The sequence below is a fragment of the Vidua chalybeata genome, chromosome 14, assembly GCF_026979565.1.
Source record: "Vidua chalybeata isolate OUT-0048 chromosome 14, bVidCha1 merged haplotype, whole genome shotgun sequence".
NCBI classification, from domain to species: Eukaryota; Metazoa; Chordata; class Aves; order Passeriformes; family Viduidae; genus Vidua; species Vidua chalybeata.
Window position 1 is genome coordinate 2,284,064 of NC_071543.1, and position 21,502 is coordinate 2,305,565.

The following is a 21,502-nucleotide window of genomic DNA, read 5'->3' on the forward strand; positions in this document are numbered from 1 at the left end:
GGCTGTCAAGGTGTATGTGAGCAGATGGGGTTAAATCCTGCGTGACCAGCCACAACCCTGCTGCCATCCCACTTGAGACCTTCACAGCAATCCATGCTCCAAAATGAGAATTGTTCATTGCTTTAGCTCCAAATACTATCACTGTTTCTGACTGTGATATACATTTTTAAGCCAATATATGTTTTACCTCAAATATGTTCAATTTATGTCAAATGTATTACATGTAATGAAAATAATCTGAAGTTTTGATTTTAGAAACCACAGACCAATACTTCACTAGAAACAATTTTAGTAAGCTGCTGATTTATGCAAAACTGTGGAACATTTACTAAAGGGAAGAACAAAAATAGAGAAGTGAAAATAGGGGTTAATAACTGTGTGTCTTTATGGAGAGTAGAGAAGTAGTAAAGTTTAAATATCATATATAAAACATATACATACTTAGCAATTCTGTTCTTAGACACATTTATGTTTGCTTAAAATATTTATGATCACTCACCCTATTTTGCACTTTGCAGAAATAAACCCCACACTATCAAAAACTTTAATGGCAGCTTGTTCTAAATTTGAAGAGCCATTTCACCCCTGCTAACAGGAGAAGCATTCTGTGAATGTCTACTTTTGTATCCAACTGCTTCACACTGTACTTCAGTATCTCCAAGATCGCTCCTTTCTCCATCACATTTAACATCCCATTATCTTTCACTCTAATTTGGATGCAAAAATCCAGTATATATAAAAACCCTCAAAGCTCCACAGGTGTAGACAAGTGTCTACATTTTACAGATTTTGTCCAGACTAGCAATTCAAGCCAAAGGTTTTGAAAATAATCTAAAGCTCCAATTCCAATGCAACATTTAAATTCAGTAACAGTCATATATGGCTTATAGCTCTCCCTAGAATGGAAATACTCTTTTTATAAAGGATCTGGTGCACACAAGGCAAGGTTACTCTGCTTAATAGGAAGTCAAAATGGAAAGGGTAAAAAGAAAAGCTGAAAACTTACATTACAGGAGGCAACAACTGAAATATGCATCCTTCCCTCAGGCCCTGAGCCAGAGTAGCTGCCAAACCTGAGCCTAAGAAACTCCACCCTCTGCTGCAGGACCAGTTTGGAAATTCCTGACACTTACAGGGACTAGTCACTCCGATTAACCTGGCCAGAATAGAGGAATAATCCAGTAATTGTTCATATCTCTTGGCCACTGAATGCCAATAACTCAGAATGGTGTTCCCAGCCTCTTCTAAAGGTGCCTTGAGCTCTGAGCAGCTCCTTGGCTGCCTTTCAGAGTAACCAAACAGCCTGGGGATTGGAGAACTTTCCACAATTCAACACTAATGAGGCAACAAATGCGTTATAATCCTAAGTATTTCATTAAAAAGTCATTTGTGAAACCTGCAAAAGTGATTCTTTACCATTTGTTTCCCTTGTTCCCTCTCACCTCTAAGAAAAAGCAGAGTTAATTCCTGCTCCCTCACTGAGACACTTCCATATTTATCTACAGCAGGAAGGGTGGCACTTCCTGCACACCCTGGGATTCGAGCAGAGGTTGGATGCATGTGACCACAAGCCCTCATGCAGATCATTTCACTCTGGATCAGCCTATGTGTGCTTTTTAAGCTATCATGCAATTTAGGCCAGAGTGACTTACCTATTTCACTATTCTACCTAGGCAGAAATACTTTGTTACAGCACTGAACCCAATTTTTCTAGTGAAACAAGAGCAGTCTTTTGAAAATAAAACATACAATTATTATTACCTCTCAAGGCTTCAACTTCACTGTGAGGGAGCCAAAATGAGTGCCTCTACAGAGGTTCAACCCAGCCAAGCACTGTGTGTGCTGGCCCAGCTATCAGAGCACCTCATCCACATTGACTCCAAGCATTTTCCAGGGAAACCACAAGGATGTTCCATGTACCTGGAGTTAGTGACCCATCAGACTTTTAAAAAAGGTGCTGAAATTTGAATGAAAGCCAAAGAGCTCCAATACATTGCAGAATCAAAGAGAGAATCGTTTGAGAGCTAAAGAGAGCCATGTCAGATGTAAATTACCCTATAACCTAATGCTCCCTCTCCCCTGAGAGAGTGCAAGTCAGCCATGCCAGGCTAGAAGAGGTTATGACAGCAGGTAAACCCACAAGGACATCCTGAATGAGCAGAGCAGGTCCAGGGGAGATCCACAGGGACTGAGGGAAGGCTTCCACAAAGAGATTAAAGGAAGGGCAAAAATTAAGGACACCAGGGAGAGACACAGGAAGGTTCAGGGGAAGACTATTGAGGCAAATCCAGAGCTTAGAGAAGAGCAGGCTAAAACTCAGAAATGAGCTACACCTGTACCTGGGAGAGGAGGATATGCACTTAGTATTTATCATTCCTCCTCTGTCAGCACAATGGGATCCTGAAGGGAGAGTGAACTAAAAGCAGACAAGGGGAGGGTTTGAGGAATGTCTCTGAAAGCAGCAAAATTCAGGTGGACATAGGCACAGTGCCCAGCTGAGGGTGACGCTGAGTGCTGGTAGCCAGGGAGATGGCAGGGTTGGAGAACAAATCTGCAGTGAGGAAGTGTGCTTGCTCAGGAGATTTCCTCCTGAGGCTCTCCATGGAGGAAGAGTAGGAGTAAAGGAAGCAGAGGCTGGAATGGGAAATGGGGCCTTTGAGAGGAGAGCAGAAAGCAGGGGGAAAGGACGGACACCGTGACGCAGAAGGGCACAAAGGTGAGAGCCATGAGTGGCAGGGACAAGGCTACAAAAGAAACTGCTGTGAAAGCTGCCCAGCTAAGCAGCTCAAATGCATTATCCCCTCTTGGGAAGAAAGGCAGAGAAAACAACTAAGGTCATGCCCAGCTTATTACAAATGCTGGGCACACACGGTGATCTGCCCTGTCCCCACACCTGGCAAAGGGACAAGCCGCATTCATCTGATATTACTTGAAAGTCCTTCCAGATCTGAATTTCTGCCAAGTTCAGCAGGTTTCCAGGGCTGAGATTCCACTTCCAGCTCACTTTTACAAGTTGAAACAAAATGAAAACAAAATATGGCAGCTTAGACAAAAGCTTCTCCAAGGAAATAGAGATTTGTGGCTTATGTGTTTAGCTAGTCAACACAAAGCTAAGCTGATGGAAACAGCTTTGAAGAAAGCAGATTTCCTTATAACTTCCACAAGATAAACCCATTCCCACAGCCACTTTTGCTGGAACACAAGCTACCCTAACTCCTCTCTCTCAGCATTCTTACCTCCTCCTCCAGTTTCACCACCTTGGCCTGAGCGTTGTTCAAGGCCTGGTCTCGGATCTCGATGTGTCTCCGCTGGTCCTCGTTGGTGGAGCGGGCAGCAGCCAGCTCTATTTCCAGTTTCTCTTTTTCCCGCTGTGTTTCCTTGTCTATGGATAAAAGAGTGACAGTTATCAATGCACAGCACTTGGCTCTGCCCAGTTTTCAGGAGCCTTTCACTCCAGAGGTAAAGGAAAGATTGCACTGGAACTTCTCACAAGAAAGAGAATGCAAATCTAGTGCTAAGAGGGAAAAGAAAAGGACATGGCTTTCAAGGAAGAGAAGGATCTGTAATCCTGAAAAACAAGTATGGTACCTTCAAGCAACAATGTGCCACAAAGATAGTGAGAAGGAATAGAAGGTGCATCACTCAGTACAGTTACTCAGGTAATTTGCTGTGATTATGCAGATGGTTAGTGAAACTTGGCACCTCTTCACCTCTGAGCTTTCAGCAGTGGAAAACAAACTGAGTAATTTTAATATCTCAGGCTGGGGAGAGAGATAGCAGATTGGTGTTCCTGAAAAACTTGTGTTCCTTTTTTCCACACTGACCCCCAAACCAGAAGGGGGTTCTGTCCTTTCCTTATTGAGGAACCCCCAGCAATATCTTCACAGGAGTCAGAAAACAAATCGGCAGTTAAGAACTCCTCAGTCTTCCTCTACTGCCTGTAAAAATGACCCCCAGGCCAGAAGCAAGGCACATACATCTGCTCTGTCACTTCCCAGAGCAGACCTGCCACCCCAAACACAGCAGCTCATCCTTTTCTGCTGCTGTCCAGGAAGAGCTGGATGCTGTTGGAGCAGCAGTGCTGAGTGTTGCAGGAACAGGGCACTGCCTTCATAAAAAAAAAAAAAAAAAAAAGATAGGATAAAAATAATTGGAGACTGGAGAAATTATCACAAAGGGTGTAAGGCAAAGCCACAACACAGAGCTGATGTCCTCTGTGTATGTTGCCATTCCCAGCTCAAGCCAACCAGCTCCAAAGATAACATTAACCCACTTACTGCATACACAACCACAGAATACTCCCTGGAGTGATCTACACCCAGCACTGATGACACCAGAGAAACTGCATTCCAGAAACCAATATCCCACGACAAAGGAATGAGGACAAGGAGTGGAAGGCTTGAAAAACAGGAACGAGGTGCTGGGTGTTAGGACAGACTGCATATGGAGTACACAGGCCGTTTGTGCAAGCATGTGCATAACTATATTTACAGGACCACAATTACTCCCTTTCTTCTGCCAGCGAAGAGCCAGGAGCAAAGCTTTAGCAACACAGAGTAGCTGAAGATTCCCTTCTGCCAGGGAATCAACACAGCCCACACACAGGTTGCAAAACAAACCTGTCCACCAACAGCACCCAGAACCTTGCAGAGTAAACCCTGAGTGCAGCTCAGAGCCAGCCCAGGACATAAGGACAAATGTCATCACATGCTTATTTTTTTTTGCCCATCTTTTCCCAGCATTTCTCCTCCACCCAGGAACGAGTTGCTGCCAGTGTGAGCACATTACACTGCACTGCAGACACTGATCTGCATTGAGACAGGGTGGCATTATGCCAGCAGGTATCAGTCAGTGCTACCAGACTGTTTGTTAATCTGGAAATGCTTGCAGAGATGCTTTTGGAGGTTTTGTTGCACACTTCTCTCCAAATGAGAACTGCTTCACTTGACAAGTGCCTGCAGCACCTCTAGAAATGCTGGGAATGATGAAATGCAGGACTGTGGCTTCCATGTTCACCCAAAAGGAGAGGCCCCACAGCTTTGACCTCCCCCATCTTTCTGGGTGCACCTATGAACCTCAGTGTCCACCCAGCAGAAGGAGAGACTAAACTCCCAGTTTTCCCAGTACCACCAGGTTTGGAATTCACTCTCTGACAGCCATTTACTTGCAAGGCAAACCTCAAGGAATAAGCTAAAGATCATACAAGAGAGGGACACCAGAATCTGTCAGGGTAGCTGCAGTGTCTATTACACCACAGAAAAACTCTGTTTTGCAATTTTATTGCACTACCTTTTTATATAACAATTGGAGAAAAGTGAGCATTGTCAGAAGGGTGGAGCACACTGTGGGATGAGAGAAAAGTTGGCCCGACGCCGTCAGCCTCAAGACGTTTCAGAACAAAGGAAAAGCAACATTTCACACCCGTCATTTTGGTTTGCCTTGTGATAAATCCACTGCTGTGGACAGAATTCCTGACCCTCACCCAGCCCAGCAGACTGCAGGAGTGCTCATCCCCTTTATTTTTGCTGAACAGGATAGGGCAGTGGCAAATTAAAGAGGAAGGAGATAGGTCTAGCAGGATCCTCTCCTACTGGTCTTAACTCATGCCAGGACTCCTGTTGGCCTGGGAAAGGTTTCATTTCAAAGCTTTCAAGGAATAAAATAGATGGATAAAATATGTAAATTACGGAGGAAACACTAATTTTACGGTTTAACTGAAAATTACCTATGCTCCAATATCTCTAATGAATCCCATCAGATGGACTTTAGATACTGACAGAAAAGGAATTCTTGAATCCCTCCTACTTTCTCCACTGCCAGCTTTGGGCTGCTGCTGCCCTGGTTTCTGTGCTGATCATTAACCTGCTGCACTGTGCTCCCTCCCAGGTGACTGGAGCTTGCCACTGGCCCACAATGGCTGTGTAACTCACTTTGTGCAAAGAGCTGGGAGATGGTTTTCCGATTGTCTTCAGACCCCTCAAACTCCTTCTCTGCCAGCTGCTTGTTGGCTGTCTCCATGCGTTCTGAAAAAAAAAAAAAACAATAAAAGCAAATGAAATAATTAAAAACTTTTGAGCATTAAGTTACATCTGCTCAGGGCGTTCCTGATGCTGGGGGAATGGATCTGCTAATTCTACAGCCTATCAGAAGCTTTTGAAATGTTTTTAATTATGTCCTTAAGGAAATACACTCAATGAGACAAAACAGGTTAAAGTTCCAAAGAAATTATTTTAAACATTTATAACACAGAGGTTTATTTTTTCAATTTATACTTTTTTCCACACAAATAAATCCTACCATGCAATTAAAAGATCTCCTATAATTCTCCACTAAATCTTAACAGTAGATTAAATCACTGTTGTCCAATTACCTGACTTGAGAAAATAGTGTAATACCCTAAAAACAGCTTAACAGCTCTGCTGCTCCAAGCTGCTAGAAATTTGTATAAGTCTGTGAAAATTAGAATGAAATGTTTATGCTGTGTTTTATTACGAATAAGATTATTTAATGCAGGCTTTGTGTACAGTACTGGGAAATGTATGGCTTTACTCCCTGGATGCAAAACAATTTCTGGGAGTCTTAATAAAAGACATGAGGCAGTGACAGCATGCAGGACAATCAGAAGCCTTTCTTTAAAAAATTAAGCTTACAGTTTAAACAACTGCTTGTGCACCTTCAAAAATTTCAAATTGCAGATAATTTCCGCCTTCCAAACTAATGCTTTAACTTTTACCCCGGTGAGGTCAAATACCACTCAACACCACTCTGCTGCCAGCCGTGGGGCTGCCTCAGCCTCTTAGCAAGAGCCAGACACCAATAACATCTCACTCTGGAAAAGGAAGGGAGATCCAAAAAACCAGATGCCTACATTGATAAGGACTGACAAGACCTTCAGGAAGAACAGACACTCTGCAGTTTGTATGTCAGTGCAAAAAGGGTCACTGGACAGGAAATAAAGTGAACGTGCCCGGTGTGGGATTAGGCAGTCAGCAAAACCTCTTTCCATTTGTGTAAACTGAACAAATTGTACAAATTGTCTCTAGGATATAAGACATGAGAGAATTCCAGGCTTGCATCTGGTTTATGGTATTTGGCTTATCACATGTTTCTTGTCAATGAGAAACAGGCTGGAAATGAAAGACTACAGCCCTCTCCTAAACCTGTCTTTTCCATTCCCCCAGCAAGTGCTTAAAATCTCTGACTACTGAATGCATCTGAGTATCCTGTCATATTCCAGTCATGTCAGACACTGAATTCTGCAGCAAAACTCTGTCCTGCCAAGTAAGCATAACAATAAAACCCCCCAGCATTGAAGAACAGAAGTTTTACTTCATTTACCTCTTAGATCCCTGTTGAAATCATGAAGCCTACGAATTTCTCCTTCCAGTTTGTTTCTCATGGCTTTTTCCAGGGCATCTCGCTTAGAGGATGATTTCTCCAGGTTTTTGTATGCCTCTGAAACTTGCTGAATTTCTGTTTCCAGCTGCAGTGGAAGTGAAAACAAGCACTTATATTTTTCATTAACAAATTTCATTGTCTCAGATAGGAGACCACTTTGTCTCAAGTGTTCTTTATTGAGGGAAACCTACACTTATACATTAAGTAAAAGAAAGCCTCAGGTCCGTGATGAATCCCTCTTATAGAAAGAGTACCACTGGTGAATAATTTTGCAATAAAATATGCTTTATACTTCCTTTCAGGATATGCTGTATCCTTCAGAGTAAAGCTTCTCTGATCATCTGGAGCAGGAGATCCTCTCCTAACTCTCCTTACTGGGCATGATTTGCTATGGAAGTGTGGATCCACACCATAGCAAATCCCATCAGCACTGTCTACAGCAAGTGATCAACAGGGAGGTGGAGAGAAGTGCATTTGTATCCTTTTGTCATTATCAGGAAGCTGTCAAACAATTCTCTCAAGTATTTCCTGGCCAGAAACCTTCAAAAAAAATACAACCAAATGAACATATGTCCGTGGTAAGAGCTAACATGGGGAATAATGAGTGTGGAAAGCCACACTGGTCACCTGAACTCAAAGACAAGCAGCCACACAATTTTCAGGCCCCAAACACTGCTCAGTGCAAAGAGCACAGTAAGGCCCACAAAGTCCTAAATTGCTAAGTAGCATCAACCTTGCCACAGCTGCAAGGCAAAAGCAAAGCTGACCTACTGCCCAGCTTTAAACCACTGGTCATCAAGGTGTTATTTCTGTGAGGCAGCATGAAAATACCTCCACATATGCACATTAATGAGGGGTCTCACTGGGGTATTTCCTTTTAAATGTCTTAGCATCATTTATTCTGCTTGTTCCATAAAGCCAAAGGTGGCAAATAGCTGGGTCCAAATCAAGACATTAAGTTTTCATGGAAGTTGTGTGGTGTTGAGAGAGGGACAAAAGGAGTGTTAGTCCCAGTCCTGTAGTCCAAATGTCTTTAGTGTAGCCATGGCAGCACTACTTGCCCTGCACACTGTGGTGCCAACCAGTTTTGTAGCGATGTCCCCTGTGCCTCCTTGAGTGGCTGTGGTCTCGTGCCACCCCAAGCAGGCCCTTCCTGCAGCTCTGAAGTCTTTTTGGGAAAATGAAACCTGCTGCTATCCTGGACAAGCCTTAACTTAGCCAAGCAGTCAGCCTCTTCAGCAGCTGAGGAGGATGTGCTTTTGAGCATGATCAATGAACTGTTAGCAGAAAACTAAAGGCTTTGATGCTATCTTCTGCCAAAGTTAAGCTGATGCCCAAAGGCACAGGACACAGACTAATCAATCTGCATACGAAAGACTTTACAGTACATAATCAATCCCTTCAGCAAAGGAATCCAACAGTTGCAGGTTAAATGATTCAATTAGGGACTGGAGCAGAGACAGGAGAATGCCTGAATTCCACAACCACCCACCTTCTGCAGCCTGGCCACTTTCTCATAGCACCCATCCAGCTCCTGCCGTAGGGACCGGTTCTCCTCCGACAGGATCTCCACCATTTGCTGGGCCCTGGACACGATGGCAAAAGGATCTACTTGCATCTGCTGGTAGGGGGAAGGGATCTGCTGGGCCCGGGGCATCATGGAGTAGGAGTCGCCTTGCTGCTGCTGCGGGCCCAGGAAGGGCTGGCATAGTCGGTACAGATCTCCCTGATGGACTGGGTTGGACAAGAAAGGCTGCTGGGTCCGTGGCAGAATGCCAGGATCTGCCTGGCTGGGAGTCAGAGGTTGCTGGTGCTGGGAAGGGGACAGCCTGGAGGGCGGCGGAGACTGGAGCAAAGTCAAAGATCCCAGGGATGTCAAGGAAGAAGTTGGGCTGTGGTGGTGAGGTGGTCTCTGTTGTAACTGCAGCTGCACATCTGGGTTCTGCCTGGAAAACAGAGCACAGGCTCCATCACAGTCATGCAGAGGAAAGGGCACAAACCCAGGGACAAGGTGTGTAGCTCCTGTGCACAGGTCTTCCCATACAAAAGGCTCAAGTGAGCCTTTCTTCCATTTTAGAAGTATGTTTTTAAAAAGCATTTCAAAATCAAATCTTTAGCAGAAAATTTATTCTAAGGGCACGAGGATGTTTCCTCTTGAGATTATTTTTTACAGAAGTACTAAGAGAAAGTGCATCAACAACTGCTGGCCAAAATTATTTTTGTAACTTTTCTCCACACTTTGTGGATAAAACTGCTCAACTAAGGACTGCTAGGAACAGGCTCTTTTGTTCTGGCCTTAAATGTGCCATCTGTCATCAAGAAAACAATTAATTTTCTTCTGCAAGCCAGGACAGAGAGTTGAAAGTATTGGCTAAGCTTGATGCTAGTATTCCAGCATCACTGATCTGAGCTTTCTGAAATATCAATCAATAAACTGCAGCCTGGTTAAATGAGACAAATAAAGGATCTGAAAACCAACCTAAGAATCAGAAGCAGCATTTTCATTCCAATCTGCCCTGTCCTATGCAGTATGTGTGTTTACTGCTCCTAACATTAACCTCTGCAGGCTATCAGAGACATCTAACAATCGATAACATGCCTGAGTCCACCACAGAACTAAATCCAAGCTACACCCTCTCGCATTTCCCAGGCTCTGGAGATCCCCAGCTCAACTCCTGCTGCATTAGCCAAGTAAGAAATCTCCCTGAGAAGACTGTGTGGATTTATCATGCTTGGATGACCTCAGGAGGCAGGATTTGCTTTCTCCTCCAAAAACATTCAACCTTTAACTTTTCTGGATGTTCTTTATTCTAACAGTTGAAGTCCCTCCCTCTCCATGCTGCAGCCAGTCTCTTCTTCAGCATGGAACTCAGGCCAGAGCAGACCCAGCCTGGCAGCTCAGCGTATCCTGAAACACTCCTGCTGCTCTGACAAAATTTCCCACCCTTTGGGATGCACTTCAGTCCTGCAGCTGGAAAAGCACACACTGTTGTTCCACCTTGAGCTGCTACAAAATACCTCCCTGGCTGCCTGTGCTCCCAGGAGGGATTCCTGCCCTGCAGAGGATGGACAAGGCACCTCACAGCATTCCCACAGCACCAGGAGCCTTGGAGGAACTGACAAAAGTGAGCAGGAAGCTGAGCTGGGAGCTCAAGGGTTACACAAAACGCTTCTGAGCCCAAGTGCAAACACTCAGCACCATCCTTCCTGCTCTCCAAGAAAGAGAGAATCACTCCTCGTGCCCACCACTCACACCTGGGCATTACTCACATCTGGCAGCAGCGCAGGGGAGTTCAGCAGCTCTCAGCCCAACACAGGGTTCACTATTTCAGCATCATGCCCTTCATGTCTCATTGCCCTGCTTCCCAGCAGAGAAACCTCCAAGCTCCCGCTCAAATTCCTAACTGGGGAAACAAATCTAGCCTTTTTTAACTAAGAAAAAACAAAGAATCACTGCTCTAGCTACTGTTTCTCTCCTTCTCACATTCAGGTGACTGTGGTCCCTCTGCCAGCAGCATCATTTCAGGAGCTGTATCTCCCCAGAAATGCTCATTTGCAGCATGAGGATTTCAGGGGTCATGCAGAAGAGGGATGTGCAATTAATTTTCTCAGGAATGTTCAGTTTAGTAGCAGCGATTTGGTTCTTCTCCTCCCAGGGGGGCAGCTCTACTTATTGTTGCACTGATTTCATTAACTTCATTTGCCAGTTCTCATAATGAAGAATGAGGCAAAACCATCACAGGCCATGCTCAAAGTCACCTGGTTTGTCTCAGGTGGTTTCCAGCTGCTTTCTTAGCTCACCCAGTTGTGTGCAGAGTTAAAACTTTGCATCCTCACAAACCACTCATCTTCTTGAGTTTATTCTTTATCTATCACCACAGCTCTGCTTTGATGTTGTAATCAATTAGGGAATAACCTTGCTGTGACATTTCATCTGTGATGACCTACAGAGTTAGATCAAAAAGAAATATGTTGCCAGTCTGCCTCATGGTGCAAAAAACCAATTGTCAACCTACAAAACTCTTTTCCAGTGTGAAAACAACTTGGAGCAGTTACTCCGGGAGACTGGTGTCAGTGAGTTAATCTTATAAGCCTCATGAGGATGATTTAGATGCCAATGTTAACAATTTGAGGTATTTGACTAAAAACATCTTGTTATTCTGTCAACAGAGACCCAGTGGCAGAACCTTGCCATCCTAAGCACCAATGAAACAAACAAAATAATGGTGAAAGAAGCACAACAGCAGCACTTTAATTCTGAAGGGCCATTGGAACTGACATGCCTTGTAATGATCTTTTTTTTTTTTAAACCTATTGTAAAGAACAACTCTAGGAAATCATGGCTGAGTATTTCTAAACAGGATACATTTCCAAGAATTCCAGCATCTTGGCACTCACATCCAAAGCCTCTCATAATCTTGAAATTATACCAATTTTGTGAGCTCAAGCTAGAACATGAGAGCTTGGAGCCTCTGGTTCTGTGGCATTACCAACAGCATTAGGGCTTCCAAAATGTCAGAAATACATTTATATTCCCAGCAGAACGAGACAGCACAGCTGGGTTAATATATCCTACCTTCAAAAAAAAAAAAAAGATATTTAAAAATCCTAGTAACCTCACAGTGACACCAGCCTTTTTAAGATCTTGCATGCAAACTTTTACATACACAAAGAACTTTTTGGCATTCCCACTATTTACAATTTTGTCTTATAAAATACTTACATACATTTTGTGGGTAAAAAATACCTGGTTCTGGGATTTCTTTATATTAACTAGAGAAATGAAGAATTTATTTCTCTGGTAAAGCAATTTTGGGCTGAGAGAGTCAGAAAGGTAAACGAACACAATTTGGATTTTCAAGATTTTTATGCTACACTGCAAAATGTAAAGGTAAAAATGACTATTGGTGTCACTTAACAGTATTGCTGATAAAAAGGTAACAGCAAATTCTCTCCATGAGAGAATGAGTCCTCAGGTAACCCTGCAATAGCAACCACAATTTTATCTGAACCATCACTTCAGAAAAAATGAAGACTCTCAAAACACATATACAACAAAATTACACAATCTCCTTCCATTTGCCTCAGTGTCACAGAGACCTGAAAAAACCAAATGCAGGGGGAAAACAAAACTCAGAGCAATTATCCCCACAAGTGTTTGGGTTTGAAAGCATAACTTTAAGGACCACTTCTCTGTGCACCCCACAGGAATTTCTGCTCTCTGGCATGGACCAGAGGAACTGCACACAGGCCAAGTACAAACCTGGATTTATGGCTCTGCAACCACAAGGGTCACCTCAGCTCTTCGGGCAGGAAGACAGAGACAGGGAGTGAGGGCAGCTCTGCAGCCATGGGGTGCCCAGGCTGCCAGGACAGAGGGTCACACACAAGGTCTGTGGGCAGAGCAGCACAGTGAGGAAGGCAGAAGAATGAAGGGACCAGGAAAGGTCTCTGGCTCGTTAAGGTTTTTTTCTAATGCCTTCCCAGCTTCTCCTGCCTGTTTCATGTTCAAGAAGCTCCAGTTCCCCTCCTGCACAAACCAGGAAATGCTGACCGCGGGAGGGAGCAGGCTCCACTCCATTACACAGCCGACATCAAACCCAGGAATTTTTGTTCTGCTGCCCAGTCACACCTGATTAGCCCCCACTTTGATGCTGCTCAGGGGAATGCACAGAGCGATTTACTAATTATGGGACAAATTCTGCAGACCTCCCTCTCAAAAACTTTCTGTGAAGTCAATGGGATTAATCGCCACAGCAGGAGCTCAGTCACTTGGGCTCCAGACAGAGGATGGCGCTTGAATCAGTGAGACAAGGAGCTTCCTCTGCACCCAAAAATGCATCAGACAGGAGCTTCCTCTGCACCTAAAACTGCATCAGACAGGAGCTTCCTCTGCACCCAAAAATGCATCAGACAGGAGCTTCCTCTGCACCTAAAACTGCATCAGACAGGAGCTTCCTCTGCACCCAAAAATGCATCAGACAGGAGCTTCCTCTGCACCCAAAAATGCATCAGACAGGAGCTTCCTCTGCACCCAAAAATGCATCAGACAGGAGCTTCCTCTGCACCTAAAACTGCATCAGGCAGGGCTTCCTCTGCACCCAAACCTGCTCCAGCCCTCGCTGTGCTGCCACAGGAGCCCTTGCAGCCCTCAGGACACGGAGCCCAAGGCACTTGTGCTCTGCTCTCAGACTGGAGAGTTGTTTTCACGACCAATGCTAAAGTGCAGTTGAAGCGTTAGGGAGAGAACTCGATTCTGGAGCTTCACATGTGGCCAGCCCTCTTACAAACTTTCTTTAAAATTTCCAAATAACAGCAGAGATGCCTCCGGCATGCCCGGTATTTACATTAAACCAGCATCATTACCAACAAACACTGTTCCCAAACTTACACCGCCCAGGAGCAGGTGAGGCAAACTGTTTGCAGACTGGTTTAAACTTACCACACAGCCCATTCCTTTCCCAGACTGGGGAGGGTGAAGCATGAGAATGCTGTGAATTCCCCAATGTTTATCTTGCTCAACGAGTTTTATTTAACCGCATCATTAGGTCACCCTCAAATTCCCCCGAACAATGAGGGGAAAAACCCACAGAAAAGGGTGTGGCTTCGGGAGCAGAGAGAAGGGGCTTTGTTTCCGTGACGCACAATTCAAAAAATGCACACATTTACCAATCCAAATGAATCCCGATAAATGCCGAGCTGCGGTGCAGGAAAACTGGAGACGGCAAGGACGCTCCTGGTGCGAGGCAAAAGCTCTTCCCGGAGCTGTTTGCCTTTAAAATCCCCACACCATCACCCAGCTGCACCTTTAGCAACACAGAAGGTTTCTTGTCTAAATGACAGTTTCTCTTACAGCATGTGGGAGAGGGAGGGGAATAGAGGACTCGCTCCCTTCCTTTGCTACGCTGCTCTGTAATTTATGGATTAGTCTTGCAATTGTTCTACTGCTCCAGCATTTGCCTGCAAAGGAAACTTCTCTGTGCAGCTATTTAGGTTAAAAAGTAACCTCATTAGATTCCTAGTGCTTTGAAGACAAATTTCAGTTGCTTCCCCTACTGGAAACCTTGCCAGCTGAACCTTTCTCCTCCCCCTCCTTCCCCCCACCATGTTCTTTCAAAGCAGCCAGGATCCATCCAATACAGACAAAAATCACCCTGTCTAGAGGAGCTGACTGTTGGCGTGTTTTCAAATACCTCTCCCTTGAACAGCAAGCAGGCTACATCTCACTACATATAATATAAGGAGTATTTCTGATGCAGCAGAACCACCGAGGAGCTGTTTCCCTGTCCCATGTGCACAGATGTTTGAGGCCTTTGAATTTGCAAAAACATTTGCAACGAGCTTCTACAATCATTACCCCCCCCCCAAACCCTTTACTTCCCCTTTTCCTGGCCTCTTTATTATTTATTTAGCCAGATCAAAGGGCCTTTTCATCAGGCTTGTATGCTGCTGAAGTCATTTCAGATCACAAACAATGGTGGACAAACTCTGAAAATAGCTCCTCATAGGGCTCGGAAGGTTCTGAGCAGATTCAAACTCCCTAAAGCTCAGACTCTGCTCCCAAATAGTGACTGGTTTCTTCATGCTCCCCTCAAAATGTGCAAACACAAATTCACAGAGACCTCTCATTTACATCCTCCTGTTGCTCCTCTGAATTACCCTTTTAGCTTCAAAATGAGGCCAAAATCATGACACCAGATACCACCTGGTGTCAGGCAGAGATGAGATGGTACAGGTACAGGTAAAGTAAAGCTGGGGTTTTAGCCCATCTTAATAAAACTTTATCTTCCCACATGGACATCAGTGTTTGGCTCAAGCCAAATCCAGCTCCTTATCTAGAGGAACCCAGAACAGGCTGAGATGTCAAACGATGCAAGAAAAATGAGCAAAAGCTGAACAAGCAAGCCTGAGACGAGGCACAAAGCATATTCCATTTTCCTCTCCTACACTTCAGTCCACTGAAAATAAAATTCTAAAAGCTCTGCAGGAAGCTCAGAGGTGATTTTTGCTACCTGCACCATTATTGCTTTCATTCACTTTCTCCTTACCTATGTGATGAAGTTTTAAGAAAAATCTTTTGTCTGGCAGATGTAATTAAAGAACAACTTAAGTCTTGCAATAAGTAACTGCAAGTTTCTACAGTGAATCACCATAACTTTGGCTTTTGTAGCAAAGCTTTTGTGAGGCTCTGGAGCCTCAGCATTGAACTTCCCCATACCATAAACTCAAGTTGGCTTGTTTTGGATCTTTTTTTTTTTGGTAAAAAAGCATCAGGCCTCTCTAGTCAGCTACTGAAGCAGGTAACAGTCCTTCCAGACAGTCGGCAGCTGAACACAACGTGTCATCTCACATAATGAAGATGGGGTCTTTGTTGAAGGAAAACCTGCCTCAGGAGTGAAGGTGATGGACTGAGTTTTATTTCCCCACGTGGCTGTCATGGGGTTTGTTTTAAGGTCTCGCTTACCTGACTGAGCCATACTCGGGGGGATGCTGATACCTCATCATAGGCCCATCAGATCTTCCCTGCTGGCTCATGCGGTGGTCACTATAGAAATGCCCCGAGTCCTGAGGTTTGCAGTTCATAGACGGGGTGGACACGTTTTTGTAAGGGTACTCTGGGGGAGGCCCCCGCTGCTCCATTCCTTTCATGCTGGGCTGGGAAGGGGGCTGCACCGAGTTCTTGTAGAACTCATTGGAGCCAGAATTTTTGTAAGGGTCGCTGGACTGCTGGGGAGAGAGCGGGGACAGCGGGGAGAGCGGCGCGCTCGTGACGGGCGCGTGGGCCTTGACCCCGCTGGTGGCCAGGGACAGCTGCATCAGCCTCTCGCTCAGGGAGCGCACGTGGCCTTGCTTGAGGTCCTTCAGTCCTTCGTCCTGGTGCACCTTCCCCGGGCTCACCCGCTGCACCGTGGGCCGCCCTTCAGTCCTCATCTTCTGGTTGGTGACGCCCGTGACGTAGAAGGCGGCCCCGACGCTGGCGTGCGGCTGGCCCCGGAAATACTGCGACTGCACCTTGGCCTCCTCGTAGGTCGGGAGGTCCTCGCTGTTCTGGAGCCGCGGCGAGAGCTGCTTCTCCATGATGCTGTTGTCCACCTGTATCTCCTGGCCCTGGGGCTCCTGGCGGGCAGCATGAGTCACGAGCTGGTGGTCCTGGGAGCTCAGCCCTTCGTTCTGAGAGGCCGGGCTGCCGGTGCTGCTGAAAGGGGGGGCATTCCCTGTGGCTTGCTGGTGTAAGGCGAGAAGGTTGCGGTTGTCATTTGGGTTCCCGTATCGGAGCTGCTCCTGCAGCAGGCGCTGTAAAACTGTCGTAGCTGCTTGCTCTTCTGAATTCCTCATCTCAAACTGTGGTGCCTTTTGGGTGGAATGTAAAAGCTGCCCTTGACCTAAGGAAAGGAGACACGGTTATTAGCGCCTGAGTGGATTGAGGGAGAGATATTCGGGAGCAAGGGCTTGAAATACAGAAAAAAAGCAGGTTAGATTACCAAAGGTTCCCATAACAATGGGGGTCATCAAGGCCCATGGAGACCTAAGAAGGACGTGCATGCCCGGGGGGCAAAGCCTCAGAAAGGTGATGAAAGGTGACTTGAAAGTTTATAGGCAAATCAATCTACTGCAAGGCGTAGGGATGCGTGCCAAATACCTCAGACAGCATCTCGGGCAAAAAGGAGACGTAGAATTCACAGGATGATGGTAAAAATGCCTGAAACCTGTTTGCTTTATACTTGGAGTTACCAACAGTGAAATACATTTCCCATATTTGTAGGCAGACAAGGATTGAAGTGTGAAATCAGCAACTTGTCAGTTTTAAGGGAAAGAAAAAAAACAAAAAAGAGGCCCATTGAGATAGCATATGGTTCAAAAGAAGTAAAGAAATCTCAGCTTGGATAAAGCAATTCATGAATACCTAGTTAGCCAGCAGGTTTTCAGAGTTATGAAATGCCCACAGTGAGATCAGCACCCCTTCTCCCTGCTGCAGCAACTCCCAGGCACGGTGCAAGTGAGGACTCAGGAACTTCCTGCTGTACAAAGGCAACCAAATCCTCACACATCTAAATACCCTCAGCGGAATGCATGCAAATGCAAGGGGAGGAAAAAGAGTTGTCTGATCTAAGGAACAGAAAAAGCCCTCTGAGTGGCAGGAAAAAACACTGCGTCCCAATGAGAGAAACACAAAGAGCCAATGTCAGGCACATCCTAAGTACAGATTAAGCCAGTGACCAACAGCAATTACATTTTGCTCAGTCTCCCAGTGGAGTCAGGAGTGTGTCATGGAAACTCAGGCCCATTGGCCTTGCCTGAGTTGAAATATCAAAAATTAATGATACCTTGGAGACATGTAACTGAAAGCAGAGCTACTTTTGAGCTAGAACAGCTCAGAATAGACAGGAAGCCTCATTGGCTGGCCAAGCTGTGGCTCTGCCCTGACAGCAGAACACGTGTTGGCATTCTAGCATTTTCTTTTGCCACTTTTTTCTGTATTACGTTATCTCTTAGCAGAAGGTAACTTGTTCCCAACAGAGTTTGTTCTGTGGCAGAACCAGGAGGCCTGAAGGGTCTGCTTTGTGCTGCATCTCCACAACCTCCCCATTTGCTCCCTCAGACCAGCCAACCCCTGCAACGCAAGGACTCCCACTGGGCACACAAAAGCCTTCTGCAAATCTTAATGAAGAGAAAGTTAAAATCTACCTCATTCCAGGCTGCCCACCACGGCAGGAATTCAGGCCCTGTTAGCTGACCTGGAATGTGACTCCTTTGAAATCCTGTTTGAAGTGGCACATACCTTTGTCCTTCACTTGGAGATCCCTGGTAAGGAGGAGCAGTTCTGCCACATGGGGGGACACACTCAGCCTTCCTCCTGCAAACCCAAGATCTCCACTCAGAGATGGCTTCAGGCTCCTCTTCAGCAGGCCAGATCACTTGATACTCTCCTCGCTCCCAAAATAATTCTGAGGAAAGCATTGAAAACATAATTTTAATCAGAGACCCTAGAAATTATAAACCTTGGCCCATATTTCAGATTTTCCTTTTGCAGCTTCTTGTTTTCTCCAGAGCCCAACAATTTTGATCCCTTTAGGATGAATGAACCCCCGTGTCCCCAGCAATCTACTCCAGCTGCTGCTTTAATCATGACCATTTCTGCTCCAAGATTAAATGTTGCCAAGTAATGCTTTGTCCCATCTGTGCCTCCAAGTGAAACAGTGATTAAAACCCGCTAATTCTTTAACTCCATTGTTTTATTTTTTGCTCAGAATGAAAGCTACAGCACAGATGAGGATGCCCTGTGCTTATGGCTCCTTTGCCAGTGGTGCTGAGTATTTCAAACTGTGTCAGCAGAAATCCTCTGCCGGATGGTGACACTGTGAAATGCCTGATAAACTTCAACACACTGTGCCTCAGAAATGACTGTGAGAATGATCAGTTTGTGAATATTAGCTTTATTTTACAGACTGGGAAAGTCAGGGGAAGAAAAGGACACTGACAAGAGTTTATGCCAGAAATGCATTGCAGAGCACAGCTCTAATTCCCAAAACACTCTTTAATTACGTTACTTTTCCCCTTCAGAATATGAAGCAGTAAAGAAACTTTAACCATTGAGAGGAGAGGCAGGAGAATACAGAACAATGTGTATTTAGGCATGTTACAAGAAGCAGTTACTGAAGGTGTCCTAAAGAAAAAGGCAAGCAATGCAAAAGATGTGGAACATATTTGTGCACTCAGTGTGTTCATACTTTAAGGAAAGGCAATGAAAACAGAACTAACGAAACTAAAAATATTCATTGATACTTATAATTTAACTTAATTTCCCGGAATGTTGCAAAAAATAAAGCAAACAGATGTAGTGAAGGAATGCAGACGTGGATACTCCTGTCTCTGACTTATTACGGCACAAATCCACACCCAACAAAAACTATCTCAGATCTGCAAGTTAAATACTTGAGGTGTCAACAGCAATTTCAAGGCACATGAACAATATCTAAGGAGAGAACAAGGCAGTGTTGTGTAGTGTGGTACTTCAAGATGGTGGTTGAAAAAAGCAGCTAATGTCAAATTCTTAACTGGTGACTTAGCTCGAGAGGGATATATTGAAAACAGCTGCCAGCAAATATGCAGTAAAGAACCTTTAAACCAGGCATTAAAGATAGCAGATAACTAGAGCAATTTCTAGCCTCTTTTCCAGTGTTGCACAACAGAAGTTAAGGATTCCTCATCCCCCTCACACCAGAATCATCACTGACTCTTCTTTTCATAATTTTTTTTAAACCAAGCTGCCCTGAGCAACTCTTTTTATTAGAGCATAAAAAGGCTTTTATTATGCAATATGATGCTGCCTTTCCACCAAAAGATTTCTTTTGTCTCAACTGGAAAAATCTAAGGAGGTGGGGGGGGGTTGTTTATTTTTTTAATACAAAGATACAATCCAGCTTGAGATTCTGCCTCTCTGCCTTAAAGATTTTTTTCAACAGAAAAATCCAATCTGTGCATGTTTAACTCCTTCAAATGCTCCAGGAACCATTTCACACGCAGAGCTTCACTCCTCAGCACTACCAGCTCATTCTGCTGAGCTGATGGAGGGAGGGCACAGTTCACACTGAAAACATTTGCTGGAACTGAATACTACTAATTTTAGTGTGGGTATAAACTAGAAATCAACCTGGAAACCCAACGCAAAAGGTGGGCTGAGATACAATATGAAGCTATTCTGGCCAACAAATCCGCTTTCTTGAAATACCGACTGGTAGCCATTTTTTTCCAGTTTTATCCCATTATTTTTAATTAACAAAGAAAATCTTGTGCAACTAACTTGGGTGGCAGCATTCCTGGAATCTGCTCTCTGAGCAGGCTGGAAACTCCTGGCAGAACCAGTGAGTTAACTTTTCTATTAACGAAACACAAAAATGAACAGTACAATCGGTGCTGAAGCCCATGTGTTAGTTATTTGGACACCAAACTCTATTTTTTGTCAGGCTCTTCCAGCAATTTCGGTTTTCACTGTGCCAAAGATGGAAATTAGTGAGATGCACTGGAAAAGTTGTTATGATAGAGCTGGAAGGAAATTGGGAAGGTTCTGTAGATACTTTGAACAAAAATATTTGGGGGTTCAGCCTACATCTATTATGATTGATAGGGCTGAAACCAGACTGCCAACAACTCTGCCAAACTGTATGGATTGGAGGGTGAACTTTCCATAGCCACAAAGCCTAGAAACACCTTTTCCAGTGGTAAATTCAGGTTTAGAGCAAATCTCATCCAAGCAATCACGGTGAGATTTCCAGGCTGAATCAATTTTGCAATTTGCTCCCAAGCATTGCAGCTCTATCATCTTACACCTCATTCTAAACTCTGGTCTGGAATTACTCCTGGCAATTTGAGGGAAAAGCTCTTGAGGAGACATCAGAACATAGAACTGGTAGAACTAACACAGGAATTGCAAATAATGCTTCACCATGCTGAGATCAAGAATGGGCACAAAATTGGGAGTAGTTTAGGTACTATTTAAGGCAGAAAAGCCTCATGTTTGCAGGGCATTGTGTAAAAACCCAGTAGCTGAGGCTTCTGACTTAAACATCATGTAATTATGCACAGGAACCTTGCCAGTCCCTCGTGAGGAAGGAAGATTAATGAAGAATTTAAAATGATAATACTGCCAGCCTGTAGGGAACCAAAGCAGCACATTTCTGTACAGCATGCAAATATTTTCCAGCATTATAAAAATAAACAAGCTTAGACAAGTGAGCGACTCACCAGTGTTTGATGAGTGGCTCTAATGCTATAGCTCAATTAACCTGCATGGAGCAATAATAACCTCACAAGCAAGGAGAAGCATCTTTCTTTAGCTTGTGAAACGAAGAGGAATGCAAGAGTCCCTGTGAGGACAGCCTGTGCATACTTGCCCAGAATTACTGCTTAGCCAAGGAGCTAATTAGCTTACACATCAGGTGGGATGGGAACAGGTTCACCACCTCGTCAGGGCTGCAGTACAGTTAAGCACTTTCAGTTTTACTCCTGAGTTTTGTGTCACTCACACCTGAAACAATCCAGTGACAGACTTCAAACTCCAGCAGCAAGTTCTGTAAAGCAATTCTGTGGTTTCTTAAAGGATGTG

General features: G+C 44.6%; 1 protein-coding gene across 2 annotated transcripts in view; it reads right to left on the reverse strand.

The window, feature by feature from the left end:
* Window positions 1-21,502, reverse strand: part of AMOT (angiomotin) — a 60,198-nt gene that overhangs the window by 17,002 nt on the left and 21,694 nt on the right. For both annotated transcript variants that reach the window (XM_053955778.1, XM_053955777.1), the window contains exons 2-7: window positions 18,179-18,344; window positions 15,863-16,781; window positions 8,891-9,344; window positions 7,339-7,483; window positions 5,931-6,023; window positions 3,237-3,382 (exon numbers count right to left, since the gene is read on the reverse strand). In XM_053955778.1, the coding sequence (XP_053811753.1) occupies window positions 3,237-3,382; window positions 5,931-6,023; window positions 7,339-7,483; window positions 8,891-9,344; window positions 15,863-16,734 (1,710 nt within the window). In that variant the 5' untranslated portion in view covers window positions 16,735-16,781; window positions 18,179-18,344. The remainder of the gene's footprint in view (window positions 1-3,236; window positions 3,383-5,930; window positions 6,024-7,338; window positions 7,484-8,890; window positions 9,345-15,862; window positions 16,782-18,178; window positions 18,345-21,502) is intronic.